We start from the raw sequence: 23638 nt of genomic DNA on the forward strand, positions 1-23638 counted from the left end.
GAAACCAAAATCATAGTCATTAATAAAACGCACGTGTGTGTGGGGGGGGGGGGAGGGGGGGAGAGGGAGGGAGGGAGAGAGAGAGAGAGAGAGAGAGAGAGAGAGAGAGAGCACGTGCGCGCGTACATGTACTTTAGCTCATACAAGGATTTCTTCTGTAAACTGGCAAGTTTTCATTCTCACTTATGTGAGTGCACCAGCTGACAACTCAACGTTTCTGCTGCTTGGTAAGTGGTCTCTTTTACTCCTAAACTAATTACTAAAATACATCAAAATATACAGAATTAGTCTGCAATTCACAATTATGTGCATGGCAGAGAGTTCACTGAACCACCTTCAACATATTTCTCTGCCATTCCACCCTCTAACAAAGTGTGGGAAAAATGAGCACTTAAATCTTTTCAGGTGAGCTCTGATTTAATTTATTTTATTTTATTATGATGATTATTTCTCTCTATGTATGTGGATGCCGACAAAATATTTTTGCTTTTGGAGAAAAAGCTGGTGATCGAAATTTCATGAGAAGATCCTGTTGCACCGAAGAGCCTTTGTTTTAATGGTTGCCACTCTCTCTGCACTATTTCACAACAATACAAAATGAGCTGCCTTTCTCTAAACTTTTCTGATGTCCTCCATCAACCCTATCTGATGCAGAGCCTACACCGCACAACAGTACTGCAAAAGAGAATGGACTTGCATAGTGCATGCAGTCTAGCAATTTCTAGGTGTTAGTAAATTAAGCACCAATAAATTACAGTCTTTGGTTCACTTTCCCCCCAACTTTATGTATGTGATCATTCCAAGTTAAGTTATTCATATTGTAATCCTTAAGTATTTAGTTGAATTCACAGCCTTTACATTTGTGTGATTCGTCATGTAACCGAAATTTAGCAGATTCGTTTTAGTACTCGTGGCTGACTTCATACTTTTCATAATTTAGAGTCGGTAGTCACTTTTCACACCATACAGATTGTTGTGACAGTGCCACGAGATTTAAAAGTGCCGCTACGTCAGTACGCAAACACGGCGATAGAGGCGCTCCGCAGCTCGGCTGAGCGCGGGAGCGCCACCTGGCTATGAACGGCGCCGGCCGCATGTCACGGCACGGCAGTTGAGTGACAGATACGGAGTTGGTAGCATGAAACCCACTATTGTATCTACGTTTGTATATCCACGCAATTGATCAGTGAATTAAAGGTTATAACACTTTTTGGCGACGAGGTCGGATATTTTTTTTCCAGCGTTGGAGTATTGTGCGTTCGTGTCTGGGCAGACATGGAACAGCTTATGCAAGCGCTCATTAAACAACAAACACAGCTGACGGCTGCTATTCAGGCGTTGTCAGCGTCGCTTACTCGTCGTCTGTCGTCCTCTTCTCCGCCTCCGTTCCCTCCTTACGACGAGGCCACTGAAGACTGGGAGGATTATGAGAAGCGTTTGCGGCAACACTTCTTGGCTTTCGGCGTTGTCGATGCTCCGATGTGTAAGTCGTTATTTCTATCTTGGATTTCCCCACGGATCCATCAGCTGCTATCTCAGTTAGCCCCTCTGCGGGAACCTGCCTCTCTGTCCTTCCAAGAAATGTGTGACTTATTGTCTAACGATTACCAAAAAAACACCCACATCGTTGCCGCCCACGTGGCGTTCTACCGGTGTCGTAAACAGCCCCATCAATCTTACCGGGCTTGGACGGCGGAACTACACAGTCTGAGTCGGAAATGTCAGTTTGTCACGGACACTAATCATGAGTCTTATGCTGTTTCAATGGTTAGGGATGCTATTCTACGGCTTGCTCCTGATAAAGAAGTTTGGCAACGTGCCCTACAACTGCCAAACCCGTCGTTGTCGGAAGTTCTAAGCATCGCTCAATCCTTTGAAGTGTCTCACGCTGCTGGCGCGCAAATAGACGCGTGGTGTGATGTAGCCGCTGTACAGTCGACTTTCGACACGGACAATTTGCCTGTTTCCCAGGGGAACGATGATGTGGCGGCGGTTCACTCGCATAAACAACGTTGCGTTGGGCCACAACGCTCGCAGCGAAAACAGCAACCACAGAAACAGGTTCGTTCCGCCCTTCCTTCTTGTCCACGTTGTTTCGTACAGCATGACAGGGCCGCGTGTCCAAAACGTTGGGCCATGTGTAATTCATGTAGGGAAAAAGGCCACATTGCTTCTGTGTGTCAGTCCCCTCACGTTCCTGTCAACGAGGACGAGGCATCGGACATGGATGTTAACTGTGTGCTTTCTCAAACAAATAAGTTGTTTGTTACTGTTCGTGTTCTGGATAAAGACATTTGCATGCAAGTGGACACTGGCTCTGCAGTAACTCTCATTAATTCTCGCACGTATTTGGAGTTGGGCTCCCCTCCCTTGTCTCCAGTTACGCGAAATCTGAGAACTTATAATAAACAGAAAATTCCCATCGTTGGCCAGTTTGATGCTTCCACTGCTTACAAGTCTGTTGTTCGGCCCCTCATGTTTTATGTGGTGGATCATGCGGGCACTGAAAATCTGTTCGGTTATGATGCTTTCCAGTTGTTTGGGTTCTCCATTGATGATGATGTGCACCTCATATCTGAGGATATTCCGTATCAACAGCTGGATGGATTGTGTTCTGAATTCTCGTCAGTGTTCTCTGCTGGTCTGGGTCGTGCCAAGGATTTTGAAGCCCACATTACTCTTAAACCTACAGCTCGCCCTAAGTTTTTCTGGGCACGCCCTATTCTGATGGCGTTGCGTGCACCTGTCAAGGCTGAGATCGACAGGTTAACAGCTTCAGGGATTCTCCTTCCTGTTACCTCCAGCGAATGGGCATCGCCAATCGTGGTGGTTTCTAAACCCAATGGGAGTCTGCGATTGTGTGGCGATTTTAAAGCCACTGTCAACGCTCAGAGCCTCATTGACACTTATCCTCTTCCCCGTCCTGAGGAGTTATTTACCAAGCTCGCTGGGGGCCAGTTCTTTTCCAAGCTTGACTTATCGGAGGCGTACCATCAGTTGCCGTTGGATGCGTCTTCCAAGGAATTTCTTGTCATCAACACTCCTTGTGGGTTGTATCAGTACCAGCGGTTACCATTTGGTGTCGCTAGTGCGCCGGCCATTTTTCAGCGGTTTTTGGAACAGCTCACGGCTTCCGTTCCTGGCTGCATCAACTACCTGGATGACATTGTTGTCACGGGGGCCTCCACTGAGGAGCACCTTCGCAATTTGCGTTCATTATTTCGGGTTCTGCATTCGGCTGGGTTGAAGTGCAATCTGGACAAGTCACAGTTCTTCCAACCCTCCATTGTGTATCTTGGTTTCCACTTGTCCCGTGAAGGTATACGTCCTCTACGTCAGCACGTTGCAGCCATCACCGCTCTCCCCCGGCCGTCTACGGTCAAAGAACTTCAGGCGTTTCTAGGCAAGATTGCTTATTATCACAAATTCATTCCATCCGCGGCGGCGGTGGCTCATCCTCTGCATCAGCTGTTACGCAAAAACATTCCTTCCTGTTGGTCCGACGAGTGTGAGCAGGCTTTTGTTCACCTGAAGGCTCATTTGCAGTCGGCGCCTTGTCTTGCCACCTTCCGTCCAGGTCAGCACTTGGTTCTGGCGACTGACGCGTCACAGTATGGCCTAGGGGCTGTTCTCGCCCATCGGTATGAGGATGGGTCGGAACGACCCATCGCCTATGCTTCAAAGACCCTTAACGATGCCCAACGGCGTTACTCTCAAATCGAAAAGGAGGCGCTCGCTATCATTTATGCTCTAAAAAAGTTCAGCGTTTTTTTGTATGGTTCTAAGTTTCACCTCATCACCGACCACAAGCCGCTGGTCTCTGTTCAGCCCTTCGGCGTCGCTTCCGGATAAGGCGGCTCACCGCCTGCAACGTTGGGCCTTATACTTGTCTTGTTTTCACTATGAGATTCACTATCGCCCCACGGCCCAGCACGCCAATGCTGATGCGTTGTCACGTTTGCCGATGGGCCCCGACCCGGTTTTCGATCGAGATGAACTACTCTGTTTCCACATTGATGAGGAAGAACGTCGTGCGGTCGAGGGTTTTCCGCTTACAGGTTCGCAGGTCGCGTCGGCTACTGCGCGGGACCCATCCTGCGTCAGGTGATCGGTTTTATTCAACGGGGTTGGCCGGACAGGACCAAGGGCCGGGCATCGGATCCCCTTCGCAACTACCATGCCTTGCGGCTTCGTCTGTCTGTTCGTGAGGGTGTTGTTCTTCTGGCCACGGATGGTGCATCTCCACGGGTCATGGTGCCAGCTTCTCTTCGCAAAGATGTTCTCAAACTATTGCATGAAGGCCATTGGGGGATTTCTCGGACTAAGTCCCTGGCCCACCGGCATGTTTATTGGCCTGGTATCGATTCGGACATCTCCCACATGGTCGCTGCGTGTGGTCAGTGTGCTCAACAACTGGCTGCACCCTGTACAATGCCCTCTCCGTGGCCTGATCCGGCGCAGCCATGGGAACGGGTGCACGCTGACTTTGCCGGCCCCATCCTCGGCACTTATTGGCTACTGCTGATTGACGCCTTCTCGAAGTTTCCGTTTGTGGTTCGATGTCCGTCGCCCACCACTGCGGCGACGACGCTGGCTTTGTCCAAAATCTTTGCGCTAGAAGGTCTTCCCTCCACGATTGTCACGGACAACGGCCCTCAGTTCTCTTCGCAGGCCTTCCGTGATTTTTGTACTGGACAAGGGATTCATCATGTTACAGCACCACCCTTCCATCCCCAATCGAATGGGGAGGTCTAGCGCCTTGTCCGCACTTTCAAAAGCCAGATGAAAAAATTCCTTACTGATTTTTCTACCGATGACGCTCTGTTGCAATTTCTGAGTTCTTATCGCTTCACGCCTCTGGGTGATCGCAGCCCTGCTGAACTCTTGCATGGCCGCCAACCGCGCACTCTACTGCACCTGCTTCACCCTGTCAGGCCTAGTACTGTGTCCCCTAGTGCGGGAAAATACTCGGTGGGTGCCGACGTGTGGGCACGAGGGTATGGATCTCACCCTAAATGGATTCCAGGGGTGGTCAAGGCTCTTCGCGGCCGCCGGCTTTGTGAAATACGTACGGACGAGGGCATGGTTGTTCGTCATTACGACCAGATGCGCCCACAAGTGGTGGCCACGCCGGTGCCACCGCCCCTTCTTTCGCCTCCACCAGCCCGAGAAGCCAGTCCTGTCGCCGCTGCCGGTCTCCCGTGCGTGTCGCTGCAGCCAACGTCACTGCCGCTTCAGAGTACGCCGGAACCGGCCCCAGTCGCGACGCCGCCTTCTCCGGGACCCATCTCGCTGGAGCACACCCCCAGGTCCACGACACCTATGGATGCTGCTCCGGAGTTTTCACCCATCATCTCATCCAGGAGGCACGTTCCACGCACAAGCTTCCGTCCTGGACATTTTCGACCATATTCTCATGTTTCTCCGTGGGATCTTCTCGGGATCTCCCAAGAGGCCATGGATGTCTCCGCACTGTCCGTGTCTCCAAGGAAGTGAGTGCCTTTTTTTTTTTTTCAAGGGGGAAAAGTGTTGTGACAGTGCCACGAGATTTAATTTAAAAGTGCCGCTACGTCAGTACGCAAACATGGCGATAGAGGCACTCCGCAGCTCGGCTGAGTGCGGGAGCGCCACCTGGCTATGAACAGCGCCGGCCGCATGTCACGGCACGGCAGTTGAGTGACAGATACGGAGTTGGTAGCATGAAACCCACTATTGTACCTACGTTTGTATATCCACGCAATTGATTAGTGAATTAAAGGTTATAACACAGATATCTTGACTAAACCATTTAGCAATTGGTTATGAACATCTGATGACTTTATTAGATGGTAAATGACAGCATCATCTGCAAACAATCTAAGAGGGCTGCTCAGATTGTCTACTAATCATTTATATATACCAGGAACAGCAGAGGGCCTATAACACTCTTTTGGGGAACTATGAACTGTGACCTTTCTGAGTTAAACCCATGAATCCAGTCGCACAACTGAGATGATTCTCCATAGGCATGTAATTTGATTAGAAGTCTCTTGTGAGGAACAGTGTCAAAAGCCTTCTAGGAATCCAGAAATATGGAAACAATCTGACATCCTCTCATTACTTCATGAGAACAAACAGCTAGTTGTGTTTCACAGTAACAATATTTTCTGAATCTGTGTTGGCTATTCATTAGTAAATCATTTTCTTCAAGGTAATTCATTATTTTCCAAAATCCTACATTAGTGATATGGGCTGAAATTGAGCACATTACAGCTACTTCATTTCTTGAGTACTGGTGTGATCTGTGCAACTTTGCAGTCATTAGGTACAGATCTTTCAACGAGTGAGTGGTCATATATGACTGCTAAGAATGGAAGTACTCTATCAGCATACTGTGAAAGAAACCTAACTGGTATATAATCTGTACTGGGACTTTTCCTTTATTGATTTAAGCTACTACAGTATGTCAAAGTTACTCATGTTGGCAGTTGGCTTCGATTCAAACTGTAGAAAATTTACTTTGTCTTCTTTGGTGAAGGAATTTCAGAAAACCGTGTTTAGCAACTCTGCTTTAGTGGCACTATCATCAGTAACATTACCATTACTATCGCACAGTGAAGGTATGGGTTGCACCTTGCCACTGATATACTTTACACATGACAAGCATCTTTTTGTATTTTCTGCCAAATTTTGAAGCAGAGTTTCACTGCGCAGACTATTAAAAGCACCCTGCACTGAAGTTCATGCTGAATTTTGAGCCTCTGTAAAGCACTGCCAGTCTTGGGGATTTTCGGTTTTTTTTCAATTTGATATGTTTTTTCATTGCTTCTACAAGAGTGTTGCAACCTGTTTTGTGTACAGTGGAGGATCAGTATCACCTCTTGTTATTTATTCGGTATATATCTCTCATTTGCCATTGATACTATTTCTTTGAATTTAAACAACTTTTGGTATACACTTACATAGTCTTATTGGAAGATATGAAGCCTATGCCTTAGGAAGACGTCATGAAAGCTTTTACCTGCTTTTTTAAACAGATATATTTTGGAGGTTTTTGATTTTACAGTATTCAGTCTTGCTACAGCAACCTTGTGGTCACTATCCCCTGTATATGTCATGATGGTCAGTATTTGCTCAAGATTATTTGTTGCTCAGAGGTCATTATCAAGCATAAAATCTACTCATATTAACTCACAGAAACTATCTAGTTTCTTCTCTTGGACTATTACTGACAGCAGTAAACATACCACCACCAATTGTATTTAATCTGTCCTTTCTGAACATGGTTAATTCCTTTGTAAAAATTTTTGCTGAGCTTGCTTCCAGTTTTAGCCAGCTTTCAGTACCTATAACAGTTTGGGCTTCAGTGCTTTCTATTAGCTCTTGGAGTGCTGGTTCTTTCCCAACACAACTATGAGAATTTACAACTACAACACCGATTGATGCTAGGTCTACCCTCATTCTGTGTTTGCCCAGCACCCTTTTAGACAGACATCCTTTCTGTAGTTTCCCAAGACCCTCTAATCTTAAAAACTGCCCAGTCCCCTCCAAACAGCTCCTGCTACTCACATTCATGGATGTTGTTTCTGAATATCTGGAGACTTTTACCTAGTGTGTAATATCAGTTTGTTACAGACTTTGGTGCCAGAACGTGAAAGTTCATTCTGAATCCTACATAGGGATGCACGGTCTATATGGAAATTATTTTTACTTCTAGTATTGTTGTTGTGAATTTTACAGTTCATCTTAAATTCACTCTTATCAACCACACTGCGATTTCCTTATAAAGACTTCTCAAAGATATTAAGTTGTCAACTTTACACAATATTTTTACTGCATACTTCAGTAGAATTAAAAGCTTTTGACCATATCTGCACTTCTCCAGAAGATTATGGCATAGATAAGACAATACAAGCTAAACTAAAAATTAGTGAAGTTTTGTGGCAAGAGGAACAAGATTTCTGGTCAGATGAATACAGGGTTATAAATACAAAATCAAATAGGGTAATGCAGGAGTAGATTTAATAATGACTAAAAAAAACAAGAGTGCGGGTAATCTACTACAAAGAGCATAGTAAATGCATTATTGTAGCCAAGATAGACACAAAGCCCATGCCTACCACAGTAGTACAAGTTTATATGGCAACTAGCTCTGCAGATGACAAAGATATTGAAGAAATGTATGATGAGATTAAAGAAATTATTCAGAAAGTGAAGGGAGAAGAAAATTTAATAGTCTTGAGAGACTGGAATTCCATAGTAGGAAAAGGAAGAGAAGGAAAAGTAGTGCATGAATATGGAATGGAGATAAGGAATGAAAGAGGAAGCCATCTGGTACAATTTTGCACTGAGCATAACATAATCATAACTAACACTTGGTTTGAGAATCATGAAAGAAGACTGTATATGTGGAAGAGGCCTGGAGACACTGGAAGGTTTTAAATAGATTATACAATGGTAAGACATAGATTTAGGAACCAAGCTTTAAATTGTAAGACATTTCCAGGGCAGATGTGGACTCTGACCACAATTTATTGGTTATGAACTGTGGATTAAAACTGAAGAAACTGAAAAAAGGCATGAATTTAAGGAGATGGGACCTGCATAAACTGAAAGAACCAGAGGTTGTAGAGAGTTTCAGGGAGAGCATAAGGGAACAACTGACAAGAACGGGGGAAAGAAATACAGTAGAAGAAGAATGGGTAGTTTTGAGAGATGAAATAGTGAAGGCAGCAGAGGACCAAGTAGGTAAAAAGACAACTGCTAGTAGAAATTCTTGGATATCAGAAGAGAGATTGAATTTAACTGATGAAAGGAGAAAATATAACAATGCAGTAAATGAAGCAGGCAAAAAGGAATATAAATGTCTTAAAAATGAGATCAACAGGAAGTGCAAAATGGCTAAGCAGCGATGGCTAGAGGACAAATGTAAAGATGTAAAGACATATATCACTAGGGGTAAGATAGATACTGCCTACAGGAAAATTAAAGAGACCTTTGGAGAAGAGAGAACTGCTTGTATGAATATCAAGAGCTCAGATGGAAAACCAGTTCTAAGCAAAGAAGGAAAGGCAGAAAGGTGGAAGGAGTATATAGAGGGTCTATACAAGGGCGATGTACTTGAGGTCAATATTATGGAGATGAAAGAGGACGTAGATGAAGATGAAATTAGAGATATGATACTGCGTGAAGAGTTTGACAGAGCACTGAAAGACCTAAGTAGAAACAAGGCACCAGGAGCAGACAGCATTCCATTTGAACTACTGACGGCCTTGGGAGAGCCAGCCTTGACCAAACTCTACCATCTGGTGAGCAAGATGTATGAGACAGGGGAAATACCCTCAGACTTCAAGAATAATATAATAATTCCAATCCCAAAGAAAGCAGGTGTTGACAGGTTTGAACATAACCAAACTATCAGTTTAATAAGTCACAGCTGCAAAATGCTAACATGAATTCTTTACAGATGAATAGAAAAACTGGTGGAAGCCGACCTCAGGAAAGATCAGCTTGGATTCCGTAGAAATGTTGGAACACATGAGGCACTACTAATCCTACAGCTTAATTTAGAAGATAGATCAAGGAAAGTCGAACCTACATTTCTAGCATTTGTAGACTTAGAGAAAGCATTTGACAATGTTGACTGGAATACTCTCTTTCAAATTCTGAAGGTGGCAGGGGGTCAAATACATGGAGCGAAAGGCTATTTACAAGTGGTACAGAAACTAGATAGCAGTTATAAGAGTCGAGGGGCATGAAAGGGAAGCAGTGGTTGGGAAAGGAGTGAGACAGTGTTGTAGCCTATCCCTGACGTTATTCGATCTATATATTGAGCAAAGCAATAAAGGAAACAAAAGAAAAATTTGGAGTACGAATTAAAATACATGGAGAAGAAATGAAAACTTTGAGGTTTGCCAATGACATTGTAATTCTGTCAGAAACAGCAAAGGCCCTGGAAGAGGAGTCAAATGGAATGGACAGTGTCTTGAAAGGAGGAACATCAACAAAAGCAGAAAGAGGACAATGGAATGTAGTTGAATTAAATCAGGTGATGCTGAGGGAATTAAGTTAAGAAATGAGACACTTAAAGTAGTAGATGAGTTTTGCTATTTGGGGAGCAAAATAACTGATGATGGTTGAAGTAAAGCGGATATAAAATGTAGACCGGCTATGGTAAGGGAAGCGTTTCTGAAGAAAAGAAATTTGTTAACATTGAGTAAAAATTTAGGTTTAAGGAAGTTGCTTCTGAAAGTATTTGTATGGAGTGTAGCCATGTATGGAAGTCTCTGTCTTTGGCCATTTGCCTCAATTCTGCCCAGGTCTTGCCAACTCTTTTTGCTTCCCCTTTCACTGTCCTCTTCCATGTGCTCCTAGGTCTTCCTCTCTTCCTTGTTTCATGGGGATTCCATTCCAATGTTTGTTTCACAATGGCTCCATCTGGTTTTCTCGGTAAGTGCCCCAACCACCCCCACTTTCTCTCTCGTATCTGGTCTTCTATAGGTATCTGGTTTGTTATTCGCCAGAGCTCCTCGTTACTTATTTTTTCTGGCCACCAGATATTCATAATGCGTCAGAGAAATCTATTTATGAAGCTTTGTAGCTGAGATGTTATTTTTTTTATCCATTTTCCAGCTTTCACTGGCGTACAGAAGGACAGCCTTCACATTTGTATTAAAAATATGGATTTTTGTTTTGTGCCTGCTAATTCTATTTTTCAATATTGGATACAATTGTATGAAGGAAGCATTTGCCTTTTTAAGACAGTGTTTCATGTCATCTCCAGCTCCACCATCTTCCGTCACTATATTACCCAGATACAGGAATGAGTTGACAGTCTCCACCCGCTGCTCCCCTATTAACAGTGGCACCTCCATGTTCCCTGAATTTACTCTCATTTTCTTTGTTTTGCCTATATTTATCTTGAGGCCAGCAGTCTCTGCTTCTTCTTTCAGCAAGTTTAATTTAGCTTGCATATCAGTCAGCCTTTGAGCTAATAAAACGATGTCATCTGCAAAATCCAAATCCTCCAAACGTTCATGGATCCACCATTGGATTCCTCGTCTCCTGCCTGCCGTGACTCTTCTCATAACTGAGTATAGAACAAGTAGAAAAAGTGTTGTGATAAAATGCAACCCTGCCAGACTCCAGTTGTTACTTTTATGAGCTCTGTCACATTTTTCTTGTGGAGTACGCAACATTTGCAGCCATCATATAGATCTTTTATGATGTTAAGATCTTCTGTGGTATGCCATACTTCTGCAACACCTGCCAGAGCACTTTATGTTTCACAGAATCGAAGGACTTTTGAAAATCAATAATTGCCAGGTACATGGTTGCTTGGATTTCTTTGCTTTGCTCTAAAATTATCCTAAGAGTGTTAATAAGATCAAGACAACTGCATTGTGCCCTAAAACCGGCCTGTTCTTTATGCAGTCGCTTTTCAAGAGACTCTTTAATTCAGTTTAAAATAATTCTGGTGTGGACCTTACTGGGCACTGACAACAATGTAATACTACACCAGTTGTTACAGTCTCTCCTTTGGAGATTTCTCTTCAAGCCAAGTATGGTTCAGAAAGGGATGGAGCATTTTAACAGTACTTTCAATATCAGCTTTTAAGAGATCCGGTGCTATGTTGTCTAGGTCTGGAGCCTTTGCATTCTTTAGGGTTTTCAAAGCAATCCTAACTTCATCCATTGTGGGGCACTGCAGATTTATATCTTGATCTTCTTCGACTTTCTTTGGAACACCTCTTACCTGTTCCTCTTGGTTGTCTTCACAATTTAATAGTTCCTTGAAGTGCTCCACCCATCTCTGTAACTGTGCCTGTCGAGTTGTAAGCATCACCCCATCCTTGTTCTTAACTGGTCCTTCATGTCTGAAGTTCTTCATTGACAACCGTTTGGTAATATTGTAGAGCTCTTTCATATTTCCTTGTCTTGCTGCCTCTTCTGCTAACTTTGCGTGTTCATCTATCCATTTCCTTTTATCTCAACGCAGACATATTTTTACTTTTTTGTTCACATCCAAGTATTCTTTATGCACTTTGCTCTTCTGCACTCGTGTCTTACAAAGATTTAACTCAAGTTTTAATTTTACCTGTGGCTAATTTCATTCCATGTAGCATCAGAGATCCACTCCTTCCTTTGATGTGCCTTAAATTCTAAGATTTTTTCTCCCACATCTAAATAACTGTCATTGTTTTTTTGCCAACCTATTTCAATTCCCTCTTCCATAAAGTTTTCTTCAGAGAGGACCTGGAATCTGTTTTGTAGTTCGAGGGCAAATGTTTCTTTGATCTGTTGGTCACTTAACCTTGCCATACATCTATTTTCTTGCTCCTGTGATTGAGCTTGGCTCTATTTGCCACTATCTTTAGTCTAAATTCTGCCAAAACTATGTGGTGATCACTTCCAACATCTGCTCCTCTTCTGTTTCTGACACCTATCAGAGAGTGTCAAAACTTGCAGTTTATGACTTTGTGGTCTATTTGATTTTCAGTAATGTGGCCTGGAGAAACCCACATTATCTTAAGGCAGTTACAATGTGGAAACAATGTGCCTCCAATGATTAGGTTATGTTCAGCACACGTATCTGTCAACAGGTCACCATTAACATTTCTGATCCCCACACCATGCAAACCCACAATACATTCAAGCCCTTCATTTTCTGAACCAACTTTTGCGTTCAAGTCACCCATTAAAATTTTTACGTCCCTAAAATTTGTTTGTCTAAAGACTTCATTAAGCTCTGTATAAAATGCATCTTTTAATTCTCCTTTAGCTATTTCAGCAGGTGCATAGCATTGACTTTCAGTGACATACCACACATTTATTTTAAATTGTGCGCTTATTATCTGTGCTGAGACTGGTTTCCACTCCAGTAAGTTCTTTTTGCTGCTTTTAGATATTAAGAGCCCTACACCATTCATATGCATCGCATCCTCACCTGTCTGACCTGCATACAGCAGCACACCACCATTTTGTGTTTGGAATTCCCCAGATTCTGGCCACCTTATTTCACTTAGTCCCAATATATCTATTCGGTAGTTCTCCATCTCTTTTTCAACATGTCTTAGCCTTCCTGCCTCCCTCAACGTCCTTACATTCCAAAAACCAATACTGGTTTTCCTTTTCACGTCAAAGGTCATTTCCTTAAGATCCAGCTGTTTCTCCTTTTTGTTTCTGTGATGTGTTTTTTGATGGTGTGGGTTCTCAGCCTACAGACCCTGAGTTCCCTGGTGGGGCTGCCACCTCATGGCCTGGACACCTGCGAAGGTTTTATTTCAGGGCCTTACCCCTTAGCTTGTCTTCACCGCGACTACAGAATGCTATCCATCCCTTCACAGTAAGGCCTATGTACATCACCGGTGTCCTGGTTTCCAAGGATCTTCCGCTGTCCACATTAGGGGACTGTGCTTGCTGCCACGCAGACACAGAGAGGAAAAGGAAAGGAAGGGAGAGTGTAGGATGGGATGGGATGGGATAGTATAGGATAGAATAGAATAGGACAGGACAGAACACTAGACGGGACATTGTGAGACACACTTTGTCTGGATCCTCTATGGAGGCCTGTCCTGCTTGGGAGGCCCTGCCGGTAGTTACACTACCGCCGTTATAGCCCTCCACTTCATTGGATCACACAAACCCCCTCACCTACATGGACAGTGTTTCATTAAGGCAATCTCTCCTTAGTAGGATGGAAGTGAAACACGGATGATAAATAGTTTAGACAAGGAGGGAACAGAAGCTTTTGAAATGTGGTGCTACAGAAGGATGCTGAAGATTAGATGGGTAGATCGTGTAACTAATGAGGAGATACTGAACAGAATTGGGGGGAAAGAGGAATTTGTGGCACATCTGAGGAATCAAGGGATCACCAATTAAGTACTGGAGGGCAGCATGGTGGGTAAAAATCATAGAGGAAGACCAAGAGATGAATACACTAAACAGATTCAGAAGGATGTAAGTTGCAGTAGGTACTTGGAGATGAAGAAGCATGCACACAATAGAGTAGCATGGAGAGCTGCATCAAACCAGTCTCTGGACTGAAGACTACAACCACAACAACCTCCCCATTAGTTACGTGATCTATACATCTAATTTTAAGCATTCTTCTGTAGCACCACATCTCCCTAGCTTCTATTCTCTTCTTGTCTAAACTGTTTATCATCCATGTTTCAAACCCTTACGTGGCTACACTTAAAAAAAGATTTCCTGGCACTTAAATCTATACTCAATGTTAACAAACTTCTCTTCTTCAGGAACACTTCCATGTTCTTCCATCGGCAAACCTCAAGGTTTTTATTTCTTCTCCATGGATTTTAATTCCTACTCCAAATTTCTCTTTGGGTTCCTTTACTGCTTGTTCAATGTTCAGATTGAATAATATTGGCAATAGGCTACAACCCTGTCACTCCCTTCTCAACCATTACCTCACTTTTGTGGCCCTCGACCCTTATAACTGCCTTCAGGTTTCTGTACAAATTGTAAATAGCCTTTTGCTCCCTGTATTTTAGCCCAGCCACCTTCAGAATTTAAAAGAGACTATTCCAGTCAACAGTGTCAAAAGCTTTCTCTAAGTCTACAAATGCTGGAAATGTAGGTTTGTCTTTCCTTAACCAGCTTCTAAGGTAAGTTGAAAGGTCAGTATTGCCTCGCATGCCCCTTCATTTCTACGGGATACAAACTGATCTTCCCCGAGATCGACTTCTACCAGGTTTTACATTCATCTGTAAGGAATTTGTGTTACTATTTTGCAACTGTGACTTATTAAACTGATAGTTCGGTAACTTCAACACCTGTCAGCACCCGCTTTCTTTGGATTTGGAATTATTATATTCTTCTCGAAGTCTGAGAGGCGGGCATTTCACCCGTCTCGTACATCTTTCTCACCACATGGAAGATTTTGGTCACAGCTGGCTCTCCCAAGGCTATCAATTGTTCTAATGGTATGCTGTCTACTCCCAGGGCCTTGTTTCTACTTAGGTCTTTCAGTATTCTGTCACATTTTTCACACAGTATATCTCCCATTTCATCTTCATCTATGTCCCCTTCCATTTCCACAATATTGCCCTCAAGAACTTCACCCTTGTATAGACACTCTATATACTCCTTCCACATTTCGGATTTCCCTTCTTGGCTTAGGACTGGTTTACCATCTGAGCTCTTGATATCCATACAGCTGTTTCTCTTTTCTCCAAAGGTCTCTTTAATTTTCCTGTAGGAAGCATCTGTCTTACCCCTAGTGATATATGCTTCTACATCCTTTTATTTATCCTCTAGCCATTTGCGCTTAGCCGTTTTGCACTTCCTGTCAATCTCATTTTTGAGACATTTGTATTCGTTTTCACCTACTTCATTTACTGTATTTTTATATTGTCTCCTTTCAGTGATTAAATTCAGTATCTCTTGTGTTACTCATCCTACCCATTGTTTTTATAATGTACTCCCTTCCCCTGTTCTTGTCAATTGTTCCCTAATGCTCCCTCTAAAACTCTCTACAACCTGTTGTTCTTTTAGTTTATACATGTCTCATCTCCTTAAATTCCTACCTTTTTGTAGTTTCTTCAGTATTCACCTGCAGTTCATAAGCAATAAATTGTGGTCAGGGTCCACATCTGCCCCAGGCTATGTCTTACGATTTAAAACCTGGTTCCTAAATCTCTGTCTAACCATTATATAATCAATCTGAAACCTTTCGATGTCTCCAGGTCTCTTCACATATACAGTCTTCTTTCGTGATTCTTAAACCAAGTGTTAGCAATGATTAAATTATGCTCTGTGCAAAATTCTATCAGGAAGCTGCCTCTTTCATTCCTTACCCCAGTCCATATTCACCTACTACTTTTCCTTCTCTTCCTTTTCCTACTATCGAATTCCAGTTCCACACGACTATTAAATTTTTGTCTCCATTAACTATTTGAATAATTTCTTTTATCTCATCATACATTTCTTCAAGTTTTTCATCATCTGTGGAGCTAGTTGAAATATAAATTTTTACTACTGTGGTAGGCTTGGGCTTCATGCCTGTCTTGGCTACAATAATGTGTTCACTATGCTGTTCATAGTAGCTTATTCTCATTTCTATTTTTTTTTATTCATTATTAAATCTACACCTGCATTACCCTATTTGATTTTGTATTTATAACCCTGTATTCAGCTGACCTGAAGTCATGTTCCTCCTGCAACCAAACTTCACTCATTCTCACCATATTTAACTTTAATCTATCCATTTCCCTTTTTAAATTTTCTAACCACCTGTCCGATTAAGGGATCTAACATTTGACACTATTATCTGTAAAATGCCAGTTTTGTTTCTCCTCTAATAATGACATCCTCCTGAGTAGTCCCACCCCCCCTCCTCCCCCTAGTTCCAAATGGGGGATTAGTTTACCTCTGGAATATTTTACTCAAGAGCATGCCATCACTTAATCATACAGTAGAGCTGCATTCCTTTGGTATCAGTTGTTAATGTGGCCCACTGTTTTCTACTGTATAGATACACCTGCATCTGTGCAAGGGGAATGACTTTTTAACAGCATGATGTTGTTGTTTCACAGCTAGAATATGATCTACACAATCAATGGCCATAGCAAGATCACACAAAATGTTAACAGTGTAATTCTTATTGCTTAATTTTACCAGAACTGAGCTCATGAGGTCATCTACTACTTCCTCAGTAAAGAAGCCTTTACACAAGACAAACTGCGCTTTTGTTAAAAGATTATTCTCTCAATATTTGGACATAAGCTACTGTCTCAAAACTTTCGGAGAATATAGGAAAGAGGTAGACGGCTCTAAAAAAGTCATGTTCAGGAAATACATATTCACTCAGTAGCTGATTTCAAAAGCAACTTGAAAAGGGTGTCAACAGGTCAAAACAAGATTTTCAGTATTTCAGCTGAAATGACATTACAATTGGGGAAGTTACAGCTTTTCATCAATCTAATGATTTTTATGGTCTCTTCAACAGTGTCTGGTGTTGGTGTATGCATTGCTGACTAAGTAAGTCTAATCTGCTTTCGACACTTTATCTCAGCTACTGTTGGGAAGAATTCACTGAATTCAGTGGAGAATTATTTGAATTTAATGTCATCAGTCTTGCTAATATCATCAAAGACACCAGTATCATTTGCTTTACAGAGTTCATTCACTTCATGCCTTATTATGATCAAAATTATCTTTGCTTTGTTCTTGAAAATTTTTAGTTACCTGGGCACAGGTAACTAAAACTCTTTATGGGGTGATGGAGAATTTTGTATTACTGTCTGCAGTATGTCTTGATTGGAGCTAATCCTGTTTTCCATCTTGCAGAGGATAATTTGATACCAGATGTTAGCCACCCACTCTCTCAACTTACAATATAACAATCCCTGACTCATTGTAAATGAAAACTGAATTCATAGTACTGTATGAATACGTTCAGGAAATAATTAAATTTATCATCTACTGTGTGTCTCATTTTTCATCCAGTAAATTCTGTCTGAACAGTGTGGACAAGGTAGCATCTGTGATACTGTGAAATTTTATTTTTTCTTTCTTAATTAAATCTGACTGATGGAGAGGCTTTGTCACTACCATATGACTATTATGGTCAGGTAAATCATTTATTGTGGGGCTGGAACTTCAGGGGTGGTCCAAGGAACTTTGAACTAAAGGACAAAGTAATGAATAGGTCTACACAGCCCCAAAACTGTTGTACTATGGCATTTACTATTCTGCATGATATCCAGTGCAGGTGTATAGTAGACTCTACCATTACAAACACAGAACAGTGAAACCCATAGTCAAAGGCAGTGTTAATGTACAGTGCCGACAAATCAAATATGATATATTATCAATATCTTTAGATTATGTGAAGCCAGGATGTGCTATGTATATGTGAGCACTGGCTAACAAAAGAAGAGGGTAGTTACTACATACGTATCGAATACTTTGAGATGCTGAGTCCATTGTACCAAGAAACTACTTCAAATGGAGGTGTGTCTGTATATGTCAACATAAATCTCAGTGCAAGGAAACTTATGGAACTTCTGTTCAGATTTTGATCTAAAACTGGCTTGTTAACCTAATGGATATCAATATGATTATTGTTTCTGTGAACTATTCCCCAAATGGAAATTTTGAAAACTTTATTACACAAATAGAAAGTTGTTTACATCACCTGTCATATCTTAAGTCAACAGTTGCATTGTGTGGTGATTTTAATGGACACATAGGTGATAGCAGTGCAGAAGAGAGTGTTTTCTCAAATTTGATAGTTATGGTCCCTCTGTAGCAAATAGACTTCCAACACAAGGTGATTCCTATATCAATACCATTAACCACGAACTTACACAGCCGAGATTACAAAATAGATGTAGCTAATCCGCTGCTAGCAGACCACAATGCACTAGTTATGGAGCTACAGATGCAGACTATGAAAAATCATCAGGTAAATACAAGACAATCAAACTGTGTGTTTCACAGAAGAACTGTACCAAAGAAAGGAAAAAAAAATCTAAAGGCATTCAGAGTTGCACTCTCCAATATTGCCTGGGATCAGGAAATTATAAAACAGTGCCTAGTAAAGCCTTAAGCTGCCCTCCCCAAACAATGAAAACGAAATTTGATTAAATGTTCCCAATGATACCTACAGAGTCATATGGGGAAATCACAAGAAAAACAAAAAATTGTCTAAGAAAAGACACACCACACACCTGAAGTAGCCAATATGAAAAGTATTACCTCAATCTTTAATGACCATTCCAAGTCAGCTACAGACATTTAATCCAAACACATACTTCACTGTAATTATTTAAAGGCCAAGAACAGAAAAGAAGTGGAGGGAGCCAAGAAGAAAAACAATGACACAACCACAGGAAAAAGTCTACCACCTTCTCAAATACTTTACCTCTGATAATTTTAATTATTACTTTATTAAACGTATTGAAAACACTGTAGCTGAAATCCCAGACTTGGATGTGTATTCTGTTGTTTCCTACAAAACTATAACCCACTGCAAAATGGAAAGTTGGAAGAAAGTACAACCAAATGACATAGTGAAACTAGTGAAAGCCTATAAACCTTAAGACAGTGTAGACATTTATTGGATGTCGTGTCCATCATGAAGAAAATTATCACTGAAATACCTCGGCCATTAACTACAGCAATAAGCAACTGCTTACATGCAGGAGCCTTCTCAGACTTCTTGAAGCCAGCATGAACAGTTCCAATTTACAAAAAAAAGGAGACCCAGAACAAGTATCAAACTATACGCCAATTTCAATCATTCCAATCTAAGCTACAGTGACTGAAGCTATCATGAAACGTCTGATGTTAAGATTACTTTGAGGGAAATCTCTTCCATGATGCACAACATGGTTTTCAAAAGGGGAAGTCCACAAATACTGCTACATTTGACTTATTAAGAAACATAATGTTGGCAATTGGAGAAAGAAAGTCATGGGCATTTACACTGTGTGATTTGAGCAAAGCATTTGCTGGATTTCCCATATGATCCTACTCAAAAATTAAAATTCTATGGTATGGGAGGTGCTGTTCTAGCTACCCTTCAGTGATAATTCGAAAAGAGGTGGCAGATTGTTTCAGTTCAAAGAGCAACATAACAAGAACAGAAGTTAGAATATAGTGTGCACAAGTTTCCATCACAATCCCTCTCCCCTTTCTCATTTTTGTAAATTATCTAAGCCAAGGTGTTTGCAGATGATACTAGCCTTATTGCAAAGGAAAATCAAACTTTAGCAGTCCTGAAATCAGGTATGCTATTCAAAAAGGCCAAGGTGTGGTTCACCACAAATAAGATGAAAATAAATGCAGACAAAACTCACCATATGACATCCAGCTTTAGCAAAAATATATATCCGGAAAATGTAGGAACTGTCAGATGACTGCGTTTCATAACAGACTACAAACTCACATGGAATGGACACACTGAGCATGTATGTAAGAAACTGTCACACACAGTATACCTCCTGGGAGATAAAAGTGTAATTAAGAATCATGCCAATGTCTGTTAACTGTATATCATGCACTATTCCATAGCCATATAACCAATGGACTCCAGCTCTCAGGTCATTCACTGTGCTGCAAGGACATATTATTACTGCAAAAGAAGGCAGTAAGAACTATCATAACAAGTATGAGACAGGAACACTGTTGACCAATGACTGTTTGCAGCCATATATATTTTTGAGCTTCCTTCATCTGAAGGAAAATCGAGATTCCTTTAGCAAGAGGCATGAAATACACAACCACATTACCCACAACAAACAGACCATAAACATACGAACCTGACAACTATACGAAACAAGAGACAACTTTCCGACACTGGCCATGAGAATTCTCAAGAGGTGCACGTCGTACCACTGGAGAGGTTAAAAAAACTTTTTTCAAGACACATAAAACTATATTTGCTACACTCCATCCAGGAAACTTTTGACTGTGAGGGAAATGAATGGATTTACTGGACTTTCACCAAAACATGAAAATCTGTCAGAACTAAAAATATCAGTGGTAAATCAAATGTATCTATAGTAAAATGCTTAAACTATTCAAATTTTGTTGTAATGTTTGTACTCTTTGTATTGTAAAATACCAGCTTTGTAATTTTTGGCACAGTCTATCCAGCCATTGCTGGTCAGTGACACAGAATTGGTAATAAATGGTAATAATAAATTGTAATAAGAGTAATGGTACCTTGATTGTTCATGTTCTTTATTAATGATTTGGCAAACAATATACAGTAACTCACACTTCTTCCGGAAGATGCAACTGTAGCTAATGAAGTTCTGCCTGAAAAAAGCTGCACACATTTCAGCCAAATCTTTATAGGATATCAAAGAACTGCAAAGCATTAGCAGTTTACTTTATATGTACAGAAATGTACAGTTTTGCATTTCACAGAATGTAGTACCGTATCTTAAGGCTCAATATCAATGAGTCATAATTGGAATCCATCAATTCCTCCCAATACCTGGATGTAACAGTTTCTGTGGATATGAAATAGAATTATTAGGTGGCTCACTTTGGTGCTACTGAAATTTCTTACAAACACTCGTACAACCCATACCAGAATTTTGCTCAAGTGTGAGACACTCATGCGAAATAAGACTAACAAGGAATATTGATCCAGAATGAGATTTTCACTCTGCAGCGGAGTGTGCGCTGATATGAAACTTCCTGGCAGATTAAAACTGTGTGCCCGACCAAGACTCGAACTCAGGACCTTTGCCTTTCGCGGGCAAGTGCTCTACCAATATCATATCAGCGCACACTCCGTTGCAGAGTGAAAATCTCATTCTGGAAACATCCCCCAGGCTGTGGCTAAGCCATGTCTCCGCAATATCCTTTCTTTCAGGAGTGCTAGTTCTGCAAGGTTCGCAGGAGAACTTCTGTAAAGTTTGGAAGGTAGGAGACGAGGTACTGGCAGAAGTAAAGCTGTGAGTACCGGGCGTGAGTCGTGCTTCGGTAGCTCAGTTGGTAGAGCACTTGCCCGCGAAAGGCAAAGGTACCGAGTTCGAGTCTCGGTCGGGCACACAGTTTTAATCTGCCAGGAAGTTTCAAGGAATATTGATGTTAGGCATATACAAAGAATTGAACCATGAACAGCCACAGGTTTGTTTGACCCACAGAAATGAAACACCAGAACTGAGAGATGGTTGAAGATGTATGCCAACTATCTCACAAAAGCCTACTTATAGAATTTAAAGAGCCAGTTTTACATGAGGAATCTAGGAATATACTAAAATCCTCTATGTATTACTTCAGCAATAGCCATGAAGACAAGTTTAGACTAATTATAGAGCACACAAAGGCATTTAAGCAATCATTTATCTTATGTTCCATATGTGACTGAAATGGGGAAAAACACTGATAAGTAGTATAATGAGAAGTATTTGTACCTTATACTTTGCCTTTCACAGTGGTTTGCTGACGATACAAGTAGATGTAAAGAGACAGGCAAAAATTAATTTTTACATTATTTGACAGCAGCGTACAATGCTTTTCAGAACAGTTCCTGGAAAACTTTCAAAAGAAGGTTTCACATACGTTGTCGTTATGCTATGGGATGTAGTCAACACCTGGTATCGGTAGGTTCAGTTGAACATTTTCTTCTGTCCATGTAGTTATATTTTTAGAGGTAAGATACAAATGTTGCAGTTCCCTTAACTGCACACATACAACAATGGATATTTACACAACAAAACTGAATAGGATGTTACTGTACTGATAAATAGTCCGATAGCTCAGAATACTGCAGGACAACTGCATCTACGAGAAAGAACAGAGTGAAAAATAATTGTTTACAGTCTATGGTGGACTGCTTCACATACAAAATGGCTTATACTGGGATGAACCCTTAGTTTTTGTTTTAACAAAATGAAATGCAAGTATGTGTAACACATGTGTATGTGTTTTCCTCAGTACCATAAATGTTAAAACAATTTCTTTCATCTGGTATTTTTAGTTAATGGAAATTTAAAGAAGAATTACAATATCTTTTGTGGTAGCCTACCCACTGCAAAGGAGATGAAAAGACTAGTCTTAAACTACTACATAAGAAACTTCCAGGTATTCCACAGAGAGATTAATCTCCTATAGCTCAATTTGAGAAGTATCTAAATGAAACTCACAGGACACTATGGCAAGTAAAAAGCTTCCTTTCCATTGTCAACTCATAATTTCTTTCTCCGATGCCATGAGTTTTACTTCTGGCACCTCAGCTGTTTCAGTAAGTAAACAATTTAGCATTAACCCACACTTTTCACAGAGCTGTTTACAGCATTTTGAACAGACTGACAAAACATGTGAGGCTGTCATTCTGAAAAATGGGTCCCCCCACTCATTCAAGATTCAATGGGAGATTAGCGCCCAGCAAAAAAAAAGCAAGATATATAAAAAACAATATGATTTGACAAGATCGCTTCATGACAACTGTTGGGGTTGACATCACTAGAGGGCATGTTTCTACACTATATAACATTGATTTTAACATATTTTTCCTTCTGTCAAACTTGCACCATTACTTACTTGGCACGCTATTTTAGGTCCTGCCACATGATGGAATTCACACAGAAATATACATCGTAAGGGTCCTTCGCGGTTGCATCCCTCATAAAATCTTTCATGGTCTTCCATCACCCACAACAATCATCTCACCGCTTCGCGCAACATACTCTCACACGTGAGAGGCGTGTGGCCTCGCATTTATATAGAGCAAACCGATCCTGTTTATAAACAATAGCCAACATAATACGCAGCTTTGTGAACTTGTTTGACAGTGAATACGCTAAGGTGGAGTAATTGATACAAACAATGAATGTGGACTCCAAACTAATTTTGCTTTACTTTTAATGGATATTTATTCACCATCGTCCCTCAAATGTGCTGCTTTAGTGAAATTGTATCCACCTCCGCGCTCGAATGTTGGCATCACTGCACCATATGAGGCAAGAGTTGGTCCGAAAATAGCTGTAGGAGCATCGCTTAATCAGTGTCGGATGCTAATTGGTGCGCTACGAGATCTCCTTAACGACCTCATCTTGTTAACAAACAGTAATTTCGTTACAGGGCAGTGTTGTCTCACTGACAACATAATACAGGATACCAAATCTATTGGTATTTACTGCAACTACTACTAATGTTCGTACGACCAAGA

General features: G+C 41.3%; 1 protein-coding gene across 1 annotated transcript in view; it reads right to left on the reverse strand.

Annotated features, from left to right (window-relative positions):
- Nucleotides 1–23172, reverse strand: part of LOC126190480 (GATOR complex protein NPRL2-like) — a 103437-nt gene extending 80265 nt beyond the window's left edge. Inside the window, exon 1 of the mRNA XM_049931024.1 lies at nt 23011–23172. Within this exon, the coding sequence (XP_049786981.1) occupies nt 23011–23118 (108 nt within the window). The 5' untranslated portion in view covers nt 23119–23172. The remainder of the gene's footprint in view (nt 1–23010) is intronic.
- Between the last annotated feature and the right edge of the window lie 466 nt (nt 23173–23638).

The sequence above is a fragment of the Schistocerca cancellata genome, chromosome 1 (assembly GCF_023864275.1).
Source record: "Schistocerca cancellata isolate TAMUIC-IGC-003103 chromosome 1, iqSchCanc2.1, whole genome shotgun sequence".
In the NCBI taxonomy this organism is placed as follows: domain Eukaryota; kingdom Metazoa; phylum Arthropoda; class Insecta; order Orthoptera; family Acrididae; genus Schistocerca; species Schistocerca cancellata.